Genomic DNA, 19,527 nt, shown 5'->3' on the forward strand with positions numbered 1-19,527 from the left:
TTCTGTGCCTTGCTAGTGCTTGGAAAAACATAAATCGAGGAGGGATCCAGCCCCTAGCCTGTCCTGGAGCCTGCAGTGTTCAGCCCTGGCTGCCATGGACACTTGCTGCCCTTTGGCCGTCCCTGCCTCTCACAGCCCTCTACCCACACTCCCCAGCCCAGGGCAGGTAAGCACAGGCTGGGCAGCAGCTCCTGCAGTGCCCCAGCCCAACCCTGTGACAGTCCTGGCCTCAAGTCTGCCGCAGCAGAGCAGTGCTCAGAAAATAACATGCTCACATCGCAGAGATGCTTTAGCAGAGTATTTATTCAATGCCAGAGTGAAGAGCAAAACTCAGTACAAACAACACCTCAGTGCCTCACTCGCTGCTGCATGGAGCCACGGGTGGAGAGTTCACAGTTGGGGGGGGGGGGGAGAAGAGGCTGTTCCTTCGCTGTGTGACTGGACAAAGCGGGATGTGGAGCCTGTGTGCACACATACATGAAGGAATCCCTCATTTCATGACAGAAAACCTGAGTATGGGGGTTTTAGATAAAGCTGGGGCACAGCAGGACACAACCCTCTTGCTGCACAGGCTGCTAAAGCCATCAATGCCATTGTGACAGGAACTGCCACCTCTGTCAGGTCTATCAGCAACCCCAGACCAGGAATGGCACAGGCACCTGCCCCAGGGCTTCCAGAGGGGCCCCAAAATGCCTCCCCCTTGTGGCTCCTTCCCAGCCCTGCTTCCAGGAGTGACAGCAGCTCCTCAGGGCCCCATCTAGGCCAGGTCAAGATTAGGAGCTTAATTTTAGACTCTGACATTTGGGTACCTGCTACAGGGAGAGAAGCTCAAGGGACAGACAGTGAACACCAGTGAGTCTGTAATAACTCCAAGTGACTGTCCCCACTGCCTGTAGGGTCCTGGAGGAGCTGAGCCCCTCCATGGTGGGTCAGTCCCAGGGACAGGGAGCTTATTCAGCTGTCACTGCAGGCAGGAGGGCTCAGTCCCCATCACCTGCACGTGAATGAATACCTGCAGCACCTGTGGGTGCCTACACCTATTCACAGAGAACATACTAAGAGAACCTAAAGTGCCACAATTGGGTAGCATGGGCAGGAGGTAAGCTGTCCTCCTGAGTACCCCAGAAAGGGACAGCAGATCCCCCACAATAAATACGTTCCTGATCCATAGCTTACTGAAGTGCTACTCAGAGGAAGACCGAGGCACAGCCAGCACCATGTGACCACTAGCCTTCCCCTCTCCCAAGTTAGGAAATTGATGATACCAATACACAGACCCTGAGGCCAGTCAGGCTCCCATCCCTGGCCCTGCCACGCCCTCACTGCCCCCAGTCCCTGCTGGCCTCCAGGCAGAGGTGCCATGGGGAGGAGGCAGTTGACATTCCGCAGCAGCCAGCTGAGTTGCCTGTGGAGCTTTGGGACAAACACACATAAATAAAACGTCAATGTTAAGAGTCCTGCAGTCAGGCAGCGCAGCTGCACCACAGCTCCTGCCAAGCACTCTGCTGGTGGCTCTCAGTACGCTTGGCCACGTCACCAGCTCACACAGACCCACAGTGGACATGACATGCCTCAGTGTCCCCTGAGCCCAGAGAGCTATGCCCAAGTAGCAACACTGGTGAGAAGCTGTGGGAGCCCACCCTGCAGTGACCAGCTCAGCTGCTGCCTGACAGACCCACAACAGGGCCCCAGCTCCTGTCCAAAGCCAGTGCTTCAAGGAGGAGTCAGTTCCCGCTGCCAGGGCCACTCCGGGCTCAGCCCTAAGATTTGTGTACCTAGAGCTCATCTCTGTGCAGGGCTCAGGGCTCTGTGAGCTCAGAAGGAGGTGCTGCAGTGAGGAAGCTGCAGGAGCAAATGTACCCGGGTTCAGCTTTTCTGGTTCATGAGCCAGGAGAAGAGAAGTTTCCTGGGCCGGGGCCTCCTGGCCTGCCGGATACGCACGGCCCGTGGGGACCGCCACACCTTGATGGTGGTGTCATCACTGGCTGTCAGCAGCAGCTCCTGCTCCACCGGGCTGAATGCCACTGAGTTCACCACGTTGTCATGCTGCAGCTTAGCCAGGCAGATATTGTAGTGCCGGTCCCAGATGTAGCCGTGTCGATCCTCTGCCCCACTGCAGTGGAGAGACAGTGGTCAGGGTGTCCCACTGCTCCCAGTGCCAGCCCAGCAGCCCCAACACCCTGCCTCCATGAGCTTCATCCTGTGCAGGCAGCTCCCTCTGAGATCCAGGGCCCCTCAGCTCACCCCACAGCACATGCAGCCCCATGAAGGGCATTTGGCACATGTCACCAAACACACCACAGCCTCAGATTTACTCTTTCCTCAGGAATTTACAGCAGGACCAGAGCAGCCACCCTTTATCAGCACTTTCCAAGTCAGTCTCTCTGTTCTTTCCAATTCCATTCCCTGCTCTGCTCCCAACACACAGCAGTGTTCTGCTCACCTGGCCATCCCACAGCAACAGCCCCAGGCCTTCCCAGATGCAGGATCAGGATCTTGCCCACCCCCTCACCTTGCTACAAAGTCCCTGCTGACGTCCAGGAAGATGAAGAAGCACTCCTCGTTGGGTGTGTAGGCCCGGTGTGCGCGCAGCGCTCGCTTCACCTCCTTCATGGTCTTCAGGTCGAATACATGCAGGTCGATCTCCTCAGCAATGGGAGGCGGCTGCATTGGATCCGAGATGACGCAGTCCCGTGGCCAGGCCCGGCTGTTCACATACAGGTACCTTGTGGAGAGGGTGGGGAGGGGTTACCCAGAGCTCACACAGAGTCCCCTGGCACAGGAGGGATGAAGCCTGCAGCCCAGCTCACTGAAATCCAGGCTGAAACAGGGATCAAGCTGCTGGAACACTCCTGGCACACCCCATCTGCAGAGCAGCTTCCAGCACTGGGAACCCAACACAAGAAGGATGTAGAAATGCTGGACTCCAGAGAAGGCTATGGAGGTGCTCCAAGGGCTGGAGCCTCTCTGCTCTGGAGCCATGCTGGGAGAGCGGGGGGTGTTCGCCTTTGAGAAGAGAGGGCTCCAGGGAAATCTCAGAGCCCCTTCCAATGCCTGAAGGGGTTCCAAAGAGGTGAAGAGGGACTTTGCACAAGGGATGGAGGGACAGGACACAGGGAATGGCTTCTGACTGCCAGAGGGCAGGGTTAGATGGGATATTAGAAAGAAATTGTTCCCTATGAGGGTGGTGAGGCCCTAGCACAGGTTGTCCAGTGCAGCTGTGGCTGCCCCATCTCTGAAAGCATTCAAGGCCAAGTGGACAGAGCTTGGAGCAACCCGGGAGAGTGGAAGGTGTTCCTGCCTATGGCAGGAGGATGGGGATTAGATGGTTTTTAAGCTACCTTCCAACACAAACAATCCTAGGATTCTATGGATGATCTACCTCAGGAAAAAGACACATTGATGCAGGCAGCTCCTCCATTCTCAGAAGGAGCCACCCTATCCTGAGCTGGGCTCAGTTACAAATTTCTGCCCCAGCCAGAGGCAATGCTCAGCAGTAACACCCCACAAGCAGGCACCCAATCCATCCACAACAGTCACTTCATGTCCTGGTCACCCCACAGAGCCCATGAGCAGCTCTTGCCCACCCTGACAGTTGCTGAAGCCCTCTGTGCTCACCGGTGGTCAGGGGAGAGGCCCATGCCGATGATGTGCCCATGGATGTCGATGACATGATCCAGAGAGTCAAAGAATTCATCTGAGCGCCGTTCCTCCCCCAGCACCGGCCCTGCAGTTGTCATCTGATGGGGCAGGATCCTTTTAATCCCTGTGGGACAGAAAGTAGAGGGAGGCAGTTCCGCAGGCTGCTGCCAGCAGGGCTGGGGGAGGTCCCAGGCTTCAGGGAGAGGTTTGCCTTGGCTAAGAAAGGAGAACCAGCTTGCTGGGCAAGGTTTGGGACAGGCCTGCTGTCCTGGTCAGGCTCCTTCAGCTCCCCAAGTGGGCTTTGGGCCAGGACCTTGTCCATGAGCAATGTCCTGGCACATCCAACCCCAGACAGTGAGATCCCAGTACTTGTGGGTACAAACAAACCTCACCTCACCCCATCTCTGGAGCACATGGAAGCTGCATTGCCCCAGGAGACACACTAGTTGTAGAAGAGTTTTTGTCCTCAATTATCCCCTGGACTGGGCCCATTCTCTGCAGTAGCCAGCCTGGAGCAGCCCAGTGGATGCACTGGCTGTGGCAGGGCTTTCCCCTGACACTCAAGTTCAGGTGGGGATCTGTCTCAGAAAGCTCAAAGGACAGACATTTAAACCCAAATTGTACTCAAGCGCTTTGTAGCTTCTGACTAAATGAGACAAGTGACGGGTCAAGCCCTGTCCCCTTCCAGCTCTGCAGAGGTCCAAAACACAAACAGCTCCACAAATTGCCTATCTCCAACGGCTTCCTGGAGGACCCCTATGAGCCTCAGTAGTTCCTGGGCACACACAGGCTCCATCCTCAGCAGGTCCAGGGGGAGCTGGAAGGTGGCATGGCCATCCCATCCCATTCCTTGGGGCAGAACTGGTGCTCTTCCACCCCACTGGCACTGCTCAACAGCATCCTCATTTCCACAGCACCATGCTCCCTGTTCCAAACTCAGAGTCAGCAGGACAGGCTGCTCAACCTGGAACCAGCATGAGAAATGGGAACTCAAGGAGTTCAGGCTGGAGCAGCATTGCATAGAGAGAGAGGTGAGCACAGAGTGAGCTTCTTTAGGTCCTGTGGGCACAGAGCAGGTGCACAGGGCCAGTTCTGACACAAACCAAGAGGCAAGCGACACTGCAGTGACTCATGGTGGGACAGCAACTGAACCAGTATCTAGCCCTCCAAGCAGCAGCCTGTACTGCAAGTGCTGGCCACCAGCCAGGGAGCCACAGACTTCAAAGGCATCACACAAATCCCTCAGCCCTGGGAGGCTGCAGAGGAATTCAGGAGCCCAAAGGCTCGGCCTTGGTGTGTGGCGAGTTGCAGTTTGCAAGGTGGCCTTGGCTCAGCCCAGGGGATCCACGTGCTGCCTCAGCTCAGCCCAGGGCTGAGTCACCATGGCTGTCTGCAAACCCAGCCCATGGGCAGGGGCATGGAGTAGACCTCATTCAGTCCAGGTCATATTCCTAATTGAGGCGGGCAAAGACTAAGTTATTTACAGCTCTGGAAACTGCCTTCCCCCACCTTACTGGGCTGTACTAGTGTGGGACCATGTCATGGGAAAGTCAGGAGAGCAAGGAAGCAAGGCTTTAACTGTGTGAGCAGTGAAAGGAACTGAAACTGTCTGGCTTCAAAGCAATCTTGTCTGGGAACACCTCCCTCCTTCCCCACACCCCTGGTGCTTTCCACCTCTGCCAGCTTTAGCATCTCTTGGGCAACAGCCAGTCTACCTGCTCCTGCTCCCCCCTGAGGAGGTCCCCAGAGGATTTCCTCTAAATTCTGCTAGACCTGTTGCCTTAACAGAAGTGCCCCAGGTGAGAGCAAGTGACATCCTAACACAGGACAGGGTCACCAGCCATGCCACGGCTTGGTGCATGCTACACCCACAGCCCATTGCACCTCTCTGGTACAACAGAGGAGGCTACAACCTGCCCAGAATCACTCCCCACACAAACACTGGCTGGGGCAGTGAATAATCTCCTTGGAAACCTCCCCAGTCCCAAGTGCTCACTCCCACCCACAGCAGAGGGGAGGCAGGCAAGGGGCAGGGGCACTGCACAAGTGATTCACACATCAGCTCCATGCTGCTCAGACCACACTTGCCTTGATGCCCTGCCTACTCCCACAAGAGAACAGGACCGAGGTCTTTTTACACACTCCTCCAGGGCAACTGCTGCCCTGCCCCTGCACCCACTGCTGTTCATGGCTGGTGTCCTTAACCAGAGTCTCTTTCTGCTTTTCTGCTCAGCCTTTGCCATGACTTTCATGCTGGCAGCAACTAACCAACCCTCAGCAAGTGGAGGAGGTGGAACTCCCCTCAGTGATGGGGCCTCTCAGAATCCAGAGCAAACTGCAGCTCACACCTCACAAACAGCCAGCAGAGAGACCAGGTCCTCTCTGGACCCAAATCCCAAGTGCAGCTGTAGCCCAGGCCCCCAGGGAGCCCCAGCTATCCCAGGCTCGGACCCAGCCTTACCTATCTGGTGTGGGGAGTAGGTGAGGCATCCTGTGGTGAAGATCAAGTACTTTGTCTTGCTATTGCTGTCTGTGGGGAGCAGGTTTGGCTCAGGGGGTTTAGTTCTGCTGTGCACAAACAGCTCAGCCACCTTTGTCTCCAGCTCTGTCTCAGTCATGGCAGGCCTCACACGGCCCTCCATGATATCATCAAAGAGCTGCTGCAGCCCATGCTCAGCCGGCACACCCCCAGCATCCGGCAATTCCTGCATGGCTGGCTCCAGAGGTGGCTTGGGCTTGGCCTCTTCTTCCTCGCTGTCACTGCCAAGATCAAAGACTGGGCAGGTGGAGGAAGCAGCCAGCTGCTCCTCGTAGTCCAGGAGCAGATCCGGGGAATCGTACCGGCTGCAGTCAGCCACCATCACGGTCCGGATGGTGCTGGCATTCAGGTTCTGGATTTTGAACAGTCTCTTCACTACATTCACATTCTCAGACTCGATGCCCTGCGAGCAGAGGGGAGAAGTGAGCAAGAACCCCCACATTACTCCCACAGTTCAAACCAAGACCTGAACTAGTGCAGGGGCACCGGCCCCCACGAATCCCTTGACACTGTGTGTGGGGCACTGACACAAGAACCGGCCTCAGGCTTGACAGTTCTACTGAGCTCCTTCCTATGCTGGTTGGAGACAAAAGCGACAGAAAACATTCCTGCAGGCAGGCAGCAGTAGAGCACGGAAGCACACCAGCTGGGCAGCCCTGCTGCCACTGTACCCTGAGGTCATCAGCTGGTGCTACCTGGTGCTTTACAGTGCAAGACCCGGAGCTGGACTTGATCCCTGTGGGTCCCTTCCACCTCAGGATACTCGACATTCTATGATCAACATGGATTTCATGAACAGGCCTCTTGCGATAAGAAAGAAGTGGGATCCCTCTGGCCCACAGCACCAGTGGCAGAAAATGCTCCTGGAGTGTGCTTGTACCCCTCAGCAGGGGCAGCTTGGTAATCTGCTCCAGACACACAGAGCAAGTACCGCCTCTGCTGCACTGCTCCCGGTCTGCAGCTGTACTCCCACACACCCTTGTTATGGTCAAGGTCCTTCCTAGCATCTCAGAAATGGAAGAGGGTAATGCTGGGGTAATGTCTCAATGTAGCACAGAGATGTGGCTGTGGGAAGGATCTCTGCTACCAGAGGATTTTACCTGGGGTTATCATCTTGTTAAAATCACAAAACATGGGGATGTGCAGGTGTGACACCAAAACATGCAAAACATGGGAAACACGACTGAGCAGCCCAAGTGCCAGGGAGTGAATGAGCAGTTTGAGGCCAGCACACTTGGCTCTCCAAGTCTCATCACTGAATCAGAGACAGCACCTGACCTAAGAAACCTCAGCAAGGCCAGGCAGGGCTGAGCTCTGCCTCCAGCTCCCAGGAACACCCTGAGCTACCAAGTGGGAGAAGAGCCATTGCTGGGACACATGCCAGGCTACAGTAGTCACAGGCCCAGCTCCAGACTATCAAGGACCTCAGCAGCCCTGCTGCTGGGCAATGCATGCTATGGAGCACTGCAGCCAACTCCTCAGCCTAATTAATGTGGCCAAAGTTAACAAGATCTGAGGGCAGAGTTAGAACATTGTAGTGAGTATCACAACACCGAGCATGGAGAAACCTCATGCAAGGCTTGCCTCGAGCTCAGGATCCCAAGGGCAAGTCAGAGGAGACAAACAGGGAGGACAGGAGGATTGAGCCATTCTTCCCTGCAGCTTTCCCTCCCCCCAGGAGCCAGCAGGAAGCTTCACTGCCTATGAAGCTGGCAGGAAGGCAGCTCACCTGGAAAGCATTGTTCAGCCACAGCACTGAGCAGGAGGTTATGCGCCCAATCCGATGCAGATTGCCTGATATCAAGTTGGTTTCATTCAGCCAGCAGCCAAACACATCATAGGGCTTATTCCTCACCCTGGAAAGCAGCGTGAAGTTCTCTGGAAGGGAAACATGACTGTGAGGCAGTAACTTCCAGCAAGAGCCCTGGAGAAACCGTGTGGGAGAGGAGAAGTGGATCCAGGTCTCTGTGGGAGAGGCCAACCCCCACCCAGCTCCCAACCACTGCTACAGAGACAGATTATTTCTCTTTTCTCCAGAGATGTGTGATGATACCTTGCACAAATGAACCAAAATAACAGGGCAGTGCACAGAATCAGAGCAATCCAACCAGCCACCCTTTTCCTGAGCGGGGCCCAGAGCAGGCCCTGGGGACAAGAACGAGTTAAACACATACAGAACTTCCCTCCCACCCCTGGGGCCTGAGGACTCTCCAGCCAAGGCAGCTGTGCGCTCCTGATTGGAGTCCCTACTGTGGGATTCTGCCAAAGATGGTGAGATAACACAGTGGGGATATGTCTCATACACAGAGCTGCAGCACAAGTGAAACAGGCTCAGGTGACAGCACCTCAGAAAGCCCTGTGAGACCTAAGGGTGAGACTAGGGCCACAAAGGTGATCTGAGGGCTGGATCCAGCCACTGCCCTCTGGAGATGGGCTGAGAAAGCTGTGTGTATCCAGCCTAGAGAAGGCTCTGGGAAGACCTCAGAGCCCCTTCCAGTGCCTAAAGGGGCTTCAGGAGAGCTGGAGAGGAACCTGGGACAAGGGATGGAGGGACAGGACAGGGAGCAATGGCTTCCCACTGCCAGAGGGCAGGGATGGATGGGATATTGGGAAGGAATTGTTCCCTGGGAGGGTGGGCAGGCCCTGGCACAGGGTGCCCAGAGCAGCTGTGGCTGCCCCTGGATCCCTGGAAGTGTCCAAGGCCAGGCTGGACACTGGGGCTTGGAGCAGCCTGGGATAGTGGAAGGTGTCTCTGCCCATGGCAGGGAGCTGGAATAAGATTAGCCTTAAGGTCTTTTCCAACCCAAATCATTCCGGGTTTCTGTGGCTCTATGCCAAGCACCACATACGCCAGAGGCAGGGGCTTCAAGATGAGTGATGTGGATAACCCTTAGTAGAGAAGTGACACTAAATACATGAAACACTGCCTTGAGGTGCTGCTGTAGTGACCCAGAGTTAAGGCTGTCTGTGAGGTTTCCCCTCTAGACCTGTGATTGGAACCCCTTAGCTCAGGAGTCAGGACAAGCTGAGGCCAGGCTACTGCACACCCAAAGAAAAAGAAAACTCCCTCACCCAACACTCATATGCCCTAGGGAAGGCCCACTTACCCATGCTGATCACAGCAATCTCCCCCGAGGAGGAGTTGTGAGGCCCCACAAAGACACCAGATACCAGTAGGAGGGAGTCATCGGAGTTGAACTGGGAGAACTGGGTGTAGCTCCAGTTGTATGGCCTCATGTTGGAGCTGTGCTGCAGGGAGATGTCCAGCTCATTGCTCCAGATCTACAGAGAAATGGACAGTCAGGAAGCTGCTGAGCAGCCTGAGAGTGATTCCATTTTATCTGTTCTGCCAGTACTCACTGGGACATGAAAAACAAACAGTATCAAAAACCCCATTTAACTGTCTCCCACTCACCATATCCCTGTCCACTCCCCTGACAGAAAATGGAGAGGGGCTAAACGGAGAACTGCTGCTCCACTGGCCAGAGGAGAGGGTGTTCAGGCAGCGGATAGTGCTATCACAGCTGGGTTTCCAGCATGTTCAGATTCCTCCCAGGACAACCACGCAGGCAAGACATGATCATTATCTCCCCAGTGGATCATTATCTCCCCAGTCTTCAACAGACCCAGAGCACAACAGGGCACTGATCTGCACCTCGGAAAGCAAAGCACCTCAGCCACCTCCACACACACTAAGGCTGGAGCTGGAATCCACAGCCCTCAAGGCTACATTTGCAGGAGTCATTACTTCTATAGCTTAAAAGACAGCTTGGGCAGGAACCAGCCCAAGTCCAGGGACATCTGGTCAAACCTCTCCACAGACTTCCCAAAGGCTGCTCTCAGGGCTAAGCCCCACTGAACAAAGGCTGCAAGGGCTGGGCAGGGCACCTACCACTTTACCTTGACCGTGCAGTCTTTGGAGCATGATGCAAACAGGCAGCCGGAATGGGAAAAGCTCAGGTGCAGAACTTGGTCATTATGCTCCTTCAGGGCCTGCACCTCCACACAAGGGATGGTGTCGTAGAGTCTCTGGAACTCATCATACCAGGAGACAGCACCTGCAGCACAGAGCAGGGACATGGGACAGGAGTGTGAGTGGAGAGAAGCAGAACTGGGCTAAACATGGCATCAAGCTTTAATAAACCAATCCTGGCTTCTGTGAGCAAGGCCAGGAGCTCTGCTGGGGCACCAACCCAGGGCTGCAGTTCAGCTACCAGCCCTCAGCATTTTCCTCAGCAGCTTCCCTACTCCAACACACAAAAACCCCTTTCTTCCAGTACACACACTGCTCCATACCACACCTCTGCTTTCCAAAGAAGCACAGCCCCTGCTGGAACAGCCCAGGCAGAGGCATTGGCTGTCAGACCAAAACCCTGCTCAGGACGAAACAGGCCTGAGAAGGAACACATGCTCCAGCAAACACAAATCAACCAGAAGGGACAAGAGGGAAGCTGCTCCTCACCATACCCAGCTCTGCACTGATTATCTGTCTTGTCTAACACAGAATTAAGACGGTTCCAGAAAGGTTCTGGGAGCAGGAAAAAAAAACATCTCCATGAGGCAAGAGACTTGAAAAAGCTGAAAGAACAGAAGTTGGGCACAGTGTGCTGAGCACAGCCTGGGGCACATTCATGGGAGTCATATTGATAGACAATAAAAGACAAAGAAGATTCTTAATGAAGGGCCCAGCCAGGAAGCCTACAGACTTGTTGTAGCAGCAAATCCCAGAGAAGCAAAGAGGATTAGACATATGGATAAGGGCCAACTTTCCTAGTGACACTGAGCAGACTGAAGGATTTTTTGGAACACACTGCAGGCCAGGAGGCACCTGCTCCTGCAGGCAGGGACCAGCTTGCTGCCAGCACATCCCACTGCTGCTTGAGGCTGGGCTTCAACCCCCTCTGAACCTCCTGGTCCCAGCCCATCTGGCTAGGAAAACCTTAGGCAGGCCCCATTTGGCCAAGCAAACGCAACATTTCACCTTACAGACCCATTGGATACCATTCCTCTAACCATGGGGTTGCCCAGGGCAGCCAGGCTGGCAGAGTTATTCCCCAAACTCATTCTCCAGCTCCCCTGTCCATGTCTGCCAGCTGTCCCTGTCCTGCTGCCTTGTGCAGGGTGCCCACAGCTCCAGCAACCAGGGAGGTGCCTGAATACGTTACTGAGCTACACCAGCTGCTTGATCCTAATTAGTGCCCAAGAACAGGGCTGGCAGCTGACTAAGCGGCTCCAGGAGGCTGGAAAGGAATGAGCCTGGCCAAAAGGCTTCAGAAAAACCCTAAGTAGAATATCCTCAGCCCCATAGAGCTCCCAGGGTCTGGAAGAGCAAAGTCATACAGCCTGGAGGAATCCCATGGACATCCACCTTCTCCCAGAGCCCCTCTGCAGTGGTGTTCCTGCTGCAAGGAGATCAGCCTGAGCCTTGACATTTCTTCCTGCCCTTCTGTAGCCACTGCAACTCACAACCCAGTTCCCTCAGCCACAGCCGGGGGTACCCTGCACAGCCCTCCTGCGCCCTGCAAGACACTGGGAATAGGCTGCTTGGAGAGAAATCCTCCTGGGCAGCAAGGGCTCCTGCTGCCAGGTCCCAGCTGGTGTCACAGAGCTGGGTCATCCTTCCAGACTGCACCAAACTACTTCCAGTACTGGATGCTCAGCAGCGAGCAGAGCTGTGATCACACAACTACCACCCCCAAGCCTTCTGACAGCTTGGCCAGGGACAACCCTGCCAGGCTCTGTCAGCTCCTGCTGTGAGCCCAGATCAAGTCCAACCTGCCCTGGTGCCGTGGGGCAGCTGCTGACTCAGTACATGTACCCAGTGCTGTCACAGGGCCACACATTCCCCCAAAGAGGCACAGGTGTCCCTGCACAGCCCAGCCCTTGGAAACCTCAGGGCAATCAATGGTGCTTGTGGCAGTGCCTGGTCCAGTTGGAGAGGACATGCATTAGAGGGGCTGCTAAGTTCCCGAAAGGCCAAGCCAGCAGTGATTCCACAGATCCCATGCAGGATGGGATGCAGCAGCATGTGGTGACTCACTGCGACTCCCAGGATCTCTCTGGACAACAGCTACAGAGAGCACCTGGCTAGAAAGCTGAAACCTCCTTTCTGTGAAAAAAAAGAGAAAGGCAAAGCATTTTCAGCCCTTTGATCCCCGTTTCTGAAGCGTCTGGGCAGAACCAGAGCACTCCCCGTGCACATCTCAGCCCCTGACACTGTAACACAGCTGACGCGACGCGGTTCAAGGGTTCCACCACCCCGACAGCGGCGGGCACAGGGCAGAGCAAGGGGAGTGCAGTCTCCATCCCGGGCTCACGGCAGGTGTCGTCCCCCGGGATTAGCCCCGCGCCCCGGAGCGCACCTGGGTGCCGCGGCACATCCCGGGACACGCGGTAGTAGCGGTAGAAAAGCTCCTTCCACAGGAATTCGTCGCGGGCCACAGCGCGCCACTGCTGGCAGACGAGCCCCACCGACAGCACGTCGGCGTGGTCCAGGTATAGAAAGATCTCGAACAGGACGGTGTCTGGGAGCCGAGGGCAGCCCGCGTCCATCGTGTCATTCTGCCGCCGCGCCTGGAACCGAGCGAGGTGGTGATGTCAGGCCCGGATCGGGGACCCACATCCGCCCAGGGCCCACGGCCCCCCACGAGCCTTGCCCGCTGCTCCCTTCGTGCCGTGCCTGGTGCCCGGTGCCTTGGTGCCCCCCATGACCGGTGTCCCCCCCGTGCCGTGCCCGGCTTTCCCGGCGTCCCCCATGGCTGGTGCCCGGTGCTCCCCGTGCCCGGTGTCCCCGCTGTCCCCCCGCACCTCGGCGCCTCTGCTGCCCCCGCCCCGCCACTTCCGGCCGGCGCTCCTGGAGCTCCTCCGCCGGCCAATCACCGGGCGCGTCTGGCTGCAGGCCTGACGGCTCCACCACAGGGCTCTCGGCAGCCTGCCAGGCGCAGCGAGCCGAGCGCGGCGCGATCGCTCACGAGTGGCCCTGCAGCGGCAGCGCTGCCCCGTCACGCCCGGTCCGACCACGCCCCGCACAGACCACGCCAGCAATGTGTTACACCCCCCATATGACACGCCCAGGCCCCATTTAGGCCACGCCCCATTCCAAACAGGCCCCGCTCCGGGGACCCCCCGGGCCCACCCGCCCTGGCCCCTCCTCAACCCCCGGCCCTGTCCGGGCCCGCTCACTGAACTCCAGCCCGTCCCGGCCCTGTCCCTGCCGCTGACCCCAGCGATGACCCCGGCGATGACCCCGGCGATGACCCCGTCCAATCGCCACGAGGGCTCGTGGCTCCCGGCTGTGCCCGCCTAGCCCCGCCGCTTCCTGGCAGCGCTGGCCTCACACACCGGCACATGGCGGCCCTGCGCACCCTTCTGCTCCTCGGGCTGCTCCTTACGGCGCGGGGGCAGAGGGCGGCGCAGAGACGGCGGCCGCCCCCTCCCCAGAGTGCGCTAGAGAAGGTGGCGGCTCAGGAGGGGCTCAGCCTCCACCAGGTGAGGGGCGGGGCAGAGGGGTCTGTGGGCATCCGCTGATCCCGCGCACTTGAGTGGGCTGCAGGGAGTCTCGGTGGTTCCTGTTCCATATGCCTCTACAGGGCTGACCCCCGGTGTTCCCCCCCCCAGACCCGGCTTTGCAGCCCATCCTCCTGTATCCCCTGTGCTCTTCTCCCTCATGACCACCCTTGCGGCCCATCTGATGTCCTCCTCCAGGACTGACCTCCACTGTCCTCCCCAACCCATGCCCAAGCCCGAGGCCCTCGGTAGCCCCCACACACAGCCAGGGCTGCCAGAGCTCAGCTCAGCCCCGGCACTGCCTGCAGAGGTGCCCACAGAGCAGGCGCAGGGGCCGAAACTGCACAAGGACCCCCATCCTCATCCATCTGGTGCTGCCGCAGGACCAGTGCAGCCACCCTCACTCTGGGGCTTGGGTTGAGCTCGGGGCTCTGCTGGTGAGGCCGAGCTGGGGGTGCAGCATAAAGTGATGCCCAGCACACACCCAGTGTGGCATTGGGGTGCCTGCAGTGCTGTGGGCAGTGTGAGCCATAGGCAGGTGCCTTGGACGTCCCCTACACACCCCCAGCCTGTCCCCATGTCAGGCTCCTTCTGCCCTGCCATCCCACCTACCAGCACCTGAAGAAGGGCAATTGTACCCTGTAGGCACCCCAAGGGACAGGCTGTGGGCAGAGGTGCCAAGAGAAGGGAAGGAGGGTGCTCAGGGTGGTTGAGTGGTGGCACCCCAGGCTGGTGGCCCTGTGCATAGTGCCATCCCTGTGCCATGTAGCTCTCAGGGAAGTGGTTCCTGGTCAGCATGGCCTCCCGCTGCAGCTACCTGGCAGAGCACAGCCACCAGCTCGAGGCCACAATGATGACAATGACCGTCCTGGATGGGCAGAGCCTGGCCATCAGCACCTTCAGGAAACTGTGAGTGATGCTGGGCACAGGGACAGTGATGCTGCAGGCAGGTCAGAACAGGACTGGTGCCCTGGGATGGGCAGGTCAGAGCAGTGCCAGTGCCCTGGCCACAGACTCCAAAGAGGACAGAGCTGGCCCAGAGCCAGGTGTGGGTGGGATACCCTTCAGGAAGTTTGGTAGTGGAAGCCCTGGCCACGATGGGCACCCTGCCACCCATATGGCCACTTGCCCATGCTGGGCTGGGGGTGCCTGGGCTGGTCAGTGTGAGGACAGCCAGGCTGGTGAAACTGAGGCATGTGGTGGCTCCATGGCTGCCCAGCCCAGGACTGGCTCTTGGGACTATCCCAGGGGCAGCATGTCTGAGGATGGGGACGTTCAGCATATCTGTGAGCACTTTACCCAGCCTGGTGGGCCGTGAGGTCCTGAGCACAGTGCTGTAGGGAGGTAGCAGGGACTCCTTAGGCTCAGCAGATTTTGGGCTCAGCATCTCTCACAGTGTCTGCCTGGTGTTCTGGTACATCTTTCCGCAAGGAGAAAACAAAGTCCCAAGGAAACAGACAGTGTGTGAGCCTTGGCAGGCAGGGTGGGCAGGGATGTGGGAAGATTCTCCACTGCCTGTACTGACATCTTCTCCTCCTCTCCCCATGCAGGGACAGGATGTGCTGGGAAATCAGGCAGCACTACCTTCCTGCCCAGGCCCCTGGACGCTTCCTGCTGAAGGGTGAGGGAGACTGGTCTGGGGTGGCAGGAGGCTGCTGGAGCCCCCCAGTCCTGCTCTCAGCAGGGTTTTGGTACTAATGTCCCTCTTCCCAGTGCACTCCCTGTATTTTATGTCTTGGGTCCCTAAGTGCTGGATGCTATCACGGGTGACATCATAGGCTGGTGCCTGTGGGGCTGCCCCACTCTGGCCCTGATTTTCACCCCATGTACACCTGGCTTGTGGTGAAATGAAGGCCCTGGATGATGCTGGGGCTAACCACGACTGACTGGGACTAACAGCGCTCTCATTCTTCCCAGGCCTTAGGAAAAGCAGCAAGGTGGATGTGGTGGTGGGTGAGGCTGATGCCAGCAGCTTCCTAATCCTCTATTACCAGAAGGGCTACAGCATCTCTGTTAAGCTCTATGGTAGGTTGGGGCTTGAGGCCTCATAGCAGGTGAAGGACAGGGGTGGGGAGCCTGTGATGGACTCTGGAGAGGCCAGCTGAAGCCTCGGAGGACCCAACATGGGAATGGGGGTCACTCCCAGCTGGAGAATTGTCCCCAGATGCTCTGGGGGAGCAGGTAAGGAGAAAACTGGGAACCCACTCCTCTGAGCTGAAAGCCCCCTGGGCTTGAGCCTTGTATAGGGTCATGGGGGGCTTTGGGCCAGGGCCAGGTAGGGCCTGAGGCCACTGATGGTGTCTCCCCATGTGCAGGACGGACCAGCCTGGTCAGTGATGCTGTCATGGACAAGTTCGAGCAGCGCGTCAGGGCTGTGGGTCTGAGTGAGGATGTGACTTACCACTTCCCCGCTTACGGTGGGTGGCATACGGCCCTCAGGGAGACCCGTGTGGGTTCTGTCCCAGTGTTCCAGCCACCCCAAGGACAAAGATGCAAGGATAGGGCTGTGCCCTGCAATGTCCTGGGGGTGCAGGGGCTGGAGGGTGCCAGGTCCCAGACAAAGTGATCCCCCCATGCCTCTATCTCTTGCAGGGTTTTGTGACTCTGCAGATGAGTTTCACATCCTCGATGGTGAGTTGGAGATGCGGGGTGATGCACTGGGTGTGCCAGGCTTGGTCCCACACTGGGCACCAGTTGGGTGTCCCTGTCCTGGCAGTGAGCTGGGCACACTGGGCCAGATCCACACTGCACCATAGCTCTGTGGTCCTGCCTCAGCAATGTAGGAGGCCTGATCTGGCACAGGAGAGGCCATGCCAGACCATTCCCCAGAACAGAGTCTGTGCCCTTGTGTGGCAAACTGTCACTCAGGATGGTCATCAGGTACATCCTGGCAAAGCAAAGCCCACTCACCCCTCATATGGGTCAGACTGGCCTTGATGGATCTATATTGATATTTCCTGGGGTGAGGGCTGGTCTGGGATGAGATGTCCTGCCACAGGAGCACACTGGGGTGAAGGCTGGGGTCCCTGGGGACAACTCCAACACTTGTCATTGATGTTTGGGGAGGCAGAAATAGGTCTCCAGCCCTGATGTTGGGCTTGGACAACCATCCAGCCCCTCAGCACTTTTCTTCCTTCCAGAAATGAAGCTGTAGGTGCAGATGGAGTTTCCAGGGCGTCCCAGAGCTTACCTCAGCCAGCTGCCAATTTGCCACACAGATCTGAGCCACACTTTTCATCAGTTCCCACTGCTGCTCCACACCTCTGGAGCCAGCCCTGGAGCCTCTCAGCCCCTCCAGCTGTGCTGGCAGCTCTGTCTGTCCTTGTCCTGTACCTCCCAATTTGTGTCTCCCCTCTGGTCTGTGCCCCACTCTCCTGCAGCAGCCAGCAACACACCAGTAAATGCCTCAGAGAAGACCTCATGTACAGACCAGTCACCTCTTGATCTGCCCCAGCCAGGCCAGCACTGCCTCCAGCATGGGCTGCCAGAACCTTGGACACGTGCTCCTGGCTGGAGCATGCCGAGGGGATGTTGGGGGGCTGTGCAGCCCCCTTCCATGCAGACCCCTGCCATCTTCTCTGTGAGCCTTCTCCAGCCATGGGACAGCAAGGCAGAATTGTGGTTCCTGTGGTCCAGCTGTCAGGGGCAAGGGAGGGCCTGGTACTGAAGGGAACAGCACCACACCTGGGGCCACAGGGGGCATGGACTTAGGGCCGCTGGGGAGAGCACAGCATCTGCTTTTTCTCCTAAGAAGCTGGGAGATCACTGAGGAACCCCAAGGGAGGAAATCTTAGTCCCACAGTCCTGCTTCCCATCCCCAGGGCCTCCCGGGCCAGCAAACACCCCGTTCCCCTGCCCCAGCCCTACAGGGTTTATTTCCCAAGGGGCTGCTGCCCACGCTGGACTCCTGCCCACACAGGACTCCTGCCCACACAGCCACTACCTCTCAGAGAGACAGGCAGGAGACTGGGGGGGGGCTGCAGGGTCTTCCACTAGGGGAGACCCCCCCCGAGTTAATGCTACAGCCCCTTATCGGACCCCTTCTCCCTGTGTGTGGAGCCTGGCAGAGGCCATCCTGCCATGCATTGCAGTCAAGCGGTAATCACTGCCACTGGCTGCAGGGAGCGGCCCGGCTGCAGGCAAGTGTGGGGCCCCTTCTGCCCCCCCGCAGCCCCCGGGGCGGGGAGCAGCCCTCTGTGCCCAGCACCGGCATTTTGCAATCCTAGCGGGAACTGGTAACACATGTTGTTTATCGGGGAATTATGTAAGGGAAGCCACGTGATGAGGCTGGAGACAGTCCCTGTTCCCACCACCCACGTGCGGGGCAGCCGTGTCCAGCCCGGCCGCCCCCGAGCTGCTGGATGCAGCTCATTTACCTGCTCCCTGAAGTGGCTGCACCTGGCAGGGGGATAAGGAAGCAAGGGGAGAGCCCCGGGGAGCTGGGCTAGTCCCGAAGGATTTCCCACACCCTTCATCCCGGCTCAGCCCATCCATCGTTGAGGCTAAACCATTTCTGGGTACAAACGCCCAAGTTATGCCCAAGGGTCTGTGTCCACCTGCTGCAAGAACCCACAGCCCAGATAGCCCGTCTATGCTATATGCCCCTCCCCCTGCTCTTTCTGCCCCTTGCCACCAGTGGTGTCCCTCTATGCCAAGTACTCCCATACTCCTGAGCTTGCACCAGCTTTGCCACCCAGATCCTTTGGCTGACTCCCAGCTTTTCAACCACCCGGGTATCCATCGGGCACCCCCTCCTGGCACCTGGGCAGGGAGCTGGAGGTACCTGGCAGCAAGGAGGACTTTGTGTTGCTGCCGCAGTGCCAAGTGACAGTGACGCCCCGGGTGCTCCCTGCCTCTGCCCGATGGAGAGAGCTCCCCCGGCGCTCTGAGGGTGAGCTCTGGGGAACACAGAGCCCCCCCAGCCCAGTTTGCGAGGCCCCAACCAGGCTCTCGTGATGTCTAGTCCTGCCTGACTCCGCTTTTGTTTTGTTTTCATAAATCCGCGGGGCCGGTCAGGCACAGGGGTGCGCAGGGCAAGTCGGCCTCGCAGCGGGGCGCGGGGAAGGGAATGTGCGGGGGTGCTGCCAGGGGAAAAACAGCTGTTCTGAAAACATGCTCGTTACATAAAGCACTTTGGCAGGGCTGTGCCGTGGGCTTGGGGCTGTGCTCAGCATGGCCAGCCTTGCCCAAACCCTTAAAGCGTCGTCCCCAGATTGAGTGGGGGCACCTTAGTAGCTGCTGGTGACCCTAAACCAAGGGGGGGGGGGAGGTGGGGGGGAACGGGACGGGACATCTCCAGCCCGTTTCAACAAAGGGTGCAGTGTGGGTCAATGTCAAGTTCCAGGGTGCATGGGCCTGCGTGGTGGTCCCCAGAAAGCTGAACATTAAGCTCTCCGGCTCACCAGTGGGACACACTCCGAGGGGGCTGGGGCCAGCAGAGATACTTCCTTGGCTGATGCAGGGACTTGAGTCAAGGCAAAGCAGGGGGTCCCCGTGGAGCACACGCAGGTGTCAAGTGCCATGGGTTGGGTTGGAATCTGACAGACACTGTCTGTGCCTCACAATCTGTGAGGCCACCCTGTGTGGATGGGGCAGCGCTGGGGGCAGGGCGGCCACTGCACTGTCCACTGGCTGTTTTAACTGCAGAGCAGTTTGGCACCCGGGAGCAAATATGTCGTATCAACAGGACAGAAGCGTTCACAGGATCCACTGCCTGCCCTTTGGCTTCAGCACTCCGTCCTGCTCCAGCTTGCATAACGGCTCGGGGGAGGCAGGGCTGGCTCCCCAGGGGCCGCCACAACGCCTGCCCATAAATAGGGGCTCAACAAACTCTCCCGCAC

The 19,527-nt window shown here is 58.0% G+C and overlaps 2 protein-coding genes across 2 annotated transcripts; one reads left to right on the plus strand and one right to left on the minus strand.

Annotated features, from left to right (window-relative positions):
- Positions 1 to 291: 291 nt before the first annotated feature.
- Positions 292 to 12,871, minus strand: FBXW5 (F-box and WD repeat domain containing 5). The gene is made up of 8 exons (XM_062505786.1): positions 12,544 to 12,871; positions 10,082 to 10,239; positions 9,289 to 9,463; positions 7,911 to 8,059; positions 6,104 to 6,584; positions 3,619 to 3,766; positions 2,513 to 2,725; positions 292 to 2,113 (listed from the first exon to the last, which is right to left on the minus strand). The coding sequence occupies exons 1-8, from the start codon at positions 12,731 to 12,733 to the stop codon at positions 1,867 to 1,869; spliced, it is 1,761 nt and encodes a 586-aa protein (XP_062361770.1). The 5' UTR covers positions 12,734 to 12,871; the 3' UTR covers positions 292 to 1,866.
- Positions 12,872 to 12,887: 16 nt separating this feature from the next.
- C8G (complement C8 gamma chain) lies at positions 12,888 to 19,500 on the plus strand. The gene is made up of 9 exons (XM_062505659.1): positions 12,888 to 13,079; positions 13,267 to 13,376; positions 13,408 to 13,669; positions 14,457 to 14,596; positions 15,238 to 15,308; positions 15,605 to 15,712; positions 16,003 to 16,104; positions 16,280 to 16,318; positions 19,334 to 19,500. The coding sequence occupies exons 1-9, from the start codon at positions 12,888 to 12,890 to the stop codon at positions 19,498 to 19,500; spliced, it is 1,191 nt and encodes a 396-aa protein (XP_062361643.1).
- Positions 19,501 to 19,527: the final 27 nt, after the last annotated feature.

This window comes from Cinclus cinclus, chromosome 19 (genome assembly GCF_963662255.1).
Source record: "Cinclus cinclus chromosome 19, bCinCin1.1, whole genome shotgun sequence".
Classification (NCBI taxonomy): domain Eukaryota; kingdom Metazoa; phylum Chordata; class Aves; order Passeriformes; family Cinclidae; genus Cinclus; species Cinclus cinclus.

Bases quoted from the DNA above. Each gene is read 5' to 3' on its own strand.
- FBXW5 (XM_062505786.1), bottom strand. From the start codon at position 12,733: ATGGACGCGGGCTGCCCTCGGCTCCCAGACACCGTCCTGTTCGAGATC. The intron at 8,060-9,288 runs GTAAGTGGGCCT...TTTCCCTTCCAG, and splicing joins GATTGCTGTGATCAGCATGG to AGAACTTCACGCTGCTTTCC. The intron at 3,767-6,103 runs GTAAGGCTGGGT...TCTGTCCCACAG, and splicing joins CTACTCCCCACACCAGATAG to GGATTAAAAGGATCCTGCCC.
- C8G (XM_062505659.1), top strand. From the start codon at position 12,888: ATGACCGGTGTCCCCCCCGTGCCGTGCCCGGCTTTCCCGGCGTCCCCC. The intron at 13,080-13,266 runs GCCTGACGGCTC...GGCCCCATTTAG, and splicing joins CCGGGCGCGTCTGGCTGCAG to GCCACGCCCCATTCCAAACA. The intron at 14,597-15,237 runs GTGAGTGATGCT...CTCCCCATGCAG, and splicing joins ATCAGCACCTTCAGGAAACT to GGACAGGATGTGCTGGGAAA.